The sequence below is a fragment of the Pteropus vampyrus genome, unplaced genomic scaffold, assembly GCF_000151845.1.
Source record: "Pteropus vampyrus isolate Shadow unplaced genomic scaffold, Pvam_2.0 Scaffold492, whole genome shotgun sequence".
Classification (NCBI taxonomy): domain Eukaryota; kingdom Metazoa; phylum Chordata; class Mammalia; order Chiroptera; family Pteropodidae; genus Pteropus; species Pteropus vampyrus.
Genome location: NW_011889273.1, coordinates 43,553 through 45,656, shown reverse-complemented (window position 1 = coordinate 45,656; position 2,104 = coordinate 43,553). Strand labels below are relative to the sequence as shown.

General features: G+C 60.3%; 1 protein-coding gene across 1 annotated transcript in view; it reads right to left on the bottom strand.

Moving 5' to 3' along the window:
• LOC105307369 (ribosomal protein S6 kinase alpha-2-like) overlaps window positions 1-2,104 on the bottom strand; it is a 60,889-nt gene that overhangs the window by 19,324 nt on the left and 39,461 nt on the right. The window contains exon 9 of the mRNA XM_023524754.1: window positions 923-1,340. Coding sequence (XP_023380522.1) covers window positions 923-1,340 — 418 coding nt within the window. The remainder of the gene's footprint in view (window positions 1-922; window positions 1,341-2,104) is intronic.

Here is a 2,104-nt window from a genome sequence, read left to right as displayed (position 1 = left end):
CGGGGCGGGGGGCGGGTCAGCGCTCTCAGGCGCATGCGCACACGGTGTGGGCAGCGACGCGCCGCTGGGGACACCGAGGCCGGGAGCGGATGGGGTCCCCTGACAAAGGTCCCAGAGCTCGTGGGGACGGCTCCCGATCTAACTAGCGCCCCAGACCGCTCGGGCCCTGACAGTCTCTGGACACCACGGGCACTGTGTGGGCTGACCGGTCACGTGTCCCCCAAACGTGACAGCAGAATCTGGAAGTAAAGGGCTGGGGCCTGTAAGTCCAGGGCCTGTGGCTCTGAGCCTTGTGTCCAGAGCACGTCCCTGGATGTCAACATCTGATTGGAAATGTGACCCCATGATGTCCCGATCACAGCCTGCTTCTGCCCGAGTACACCACCCTCCACCCTACCTGCTCAGAGTGCAGACAGAAAGCCACTGAGAATGGCACACACCGTCACAGCAGATGTCCGCTTTAGACATGCTGTGTTTTTCCAAAAGGCCTTGGGGACAGAAATATGCCAAACCAAAGCCAGCCAATTTCCCTTGCCTCGGCTTTTAAATAAAACTTATCATAACGTCTTAGAGTTCTCTCTGTCTGCTTGTATATACATAAGCTGGAAAACTTATAAAAATGTGCCCTTCCCTGCCCTCCTAACGGAACATTTCACGACAGGGAAGTGGCACTGACTTGATGGCACACGGCAAAGACGCTGCGTGTGACAGCTGTGGCCCGGCCATAGCCCACCGCGGACCTTTGCCAGGGATCACCCCTTCTCTGGGGCGAGTGTGAGGAGGGGGAGGGCCACCCCGCACCCCGGGGGCCAGAGGAGCAGGCACGTGACAGCGGTGGGAGCTGGCCACCCCGCACCCCGGGGGCCAGAGGAGCAGGCACGTGACATCGGGGCTGGGGTGACGGGGCCGGCACGGCAGGTACCTGCACGACGGGGTGGACGGGGGCGCTGGGCGCCTCCTGCTGCGAGGCCTCCTGGGCCAGGCTGGAAGCCACGAAACTGAATCCTCGGAACAGGTGATGAGCGTTGGCGCTGGGGGGGACGCCAGGCGAGTCTGCAGGTAACAAGGGCGACGTCAGTCTTTCGAGGGGAGCCGGGGGGTGCGGCCCCACCAGGTGTGCGGTGTGCGTGGTGTGTGCACATGCGCAGTGTGTGGTGTACAGGTGTGTGTGTGTGGTGAGGTGTGTGAGGTGCGTGCGGCGCGTGTGTTGGAGGAGATCACACGCAGGTCTAGGAACGCAGAACCACAGGAAGCTGCACTGTATTTGGGGCCGTGCCAGTGGCTGGGTTTCTATGCGGCGAGAGGGCCCAGAACGAGAGCTCTCGGAACCTCGCTGGCATCACTTACTGCGTACTCTTCACCACGAGCCTGCGCCCCCGCCACTGGAGACCCAGACAAAAGCCACCGGGACCTCAGGGTGGGGCTGTCAGCTCGTGGACCCGTGCACACGAGCCTCCTTCAGAGCGTCTGGGCTCAGCAGGCGCCTGGCACAGGGAGGGACCCCAAGGAGGGGAGTGGTGGGGATGAGGGACTGGTCCTGTCCCGCCTGCTGCCCCATCTGCCGGGCTGTGGGCCAGCGAATCTGCTATTCAAGGACCAGCTGTGAGAGGTGCTCCTGGTCGGGGGCAGGAGAGTGACAAGTAATTCCCTTTGACTGTGACTTCCCTGAGCGAAAGGGCAGACAGCTCACATTTGGCGCCGCGGCTAGTCGGGCACAGTGACGGATGGCATGGCGGGCATTTAAAGTGCTTTACAATCATCTGGGGGATGCTGATTTTTAGGGCTGTACTTAAAAAGGGTAAAAAAATACAGATTGGATAAAAGAAAATTTAAGAGTACAATCAATTTTTGTTGATCCCATGAGTATTTTCTGACTTGTGCAAAATAGTTGATGGTTTTTCGATCTTAGACTGGCTTCGCCCCCTAGTGTGTTCCAGTGGGTAGCTGGTGTGCGACCGGGGACGCTAAACCAGCTTTAGCTGAAAGAACTCAGCGAAAGCTCCGTGTGGCGACTCCCCGTGGCACCCAGAAGCAGCGTCCTCCCTGTGGGAGCCGCAGCTGCTCAGTGGGCCCCCCGCCCGCCCCTCATGAGTCCCACGAGAGC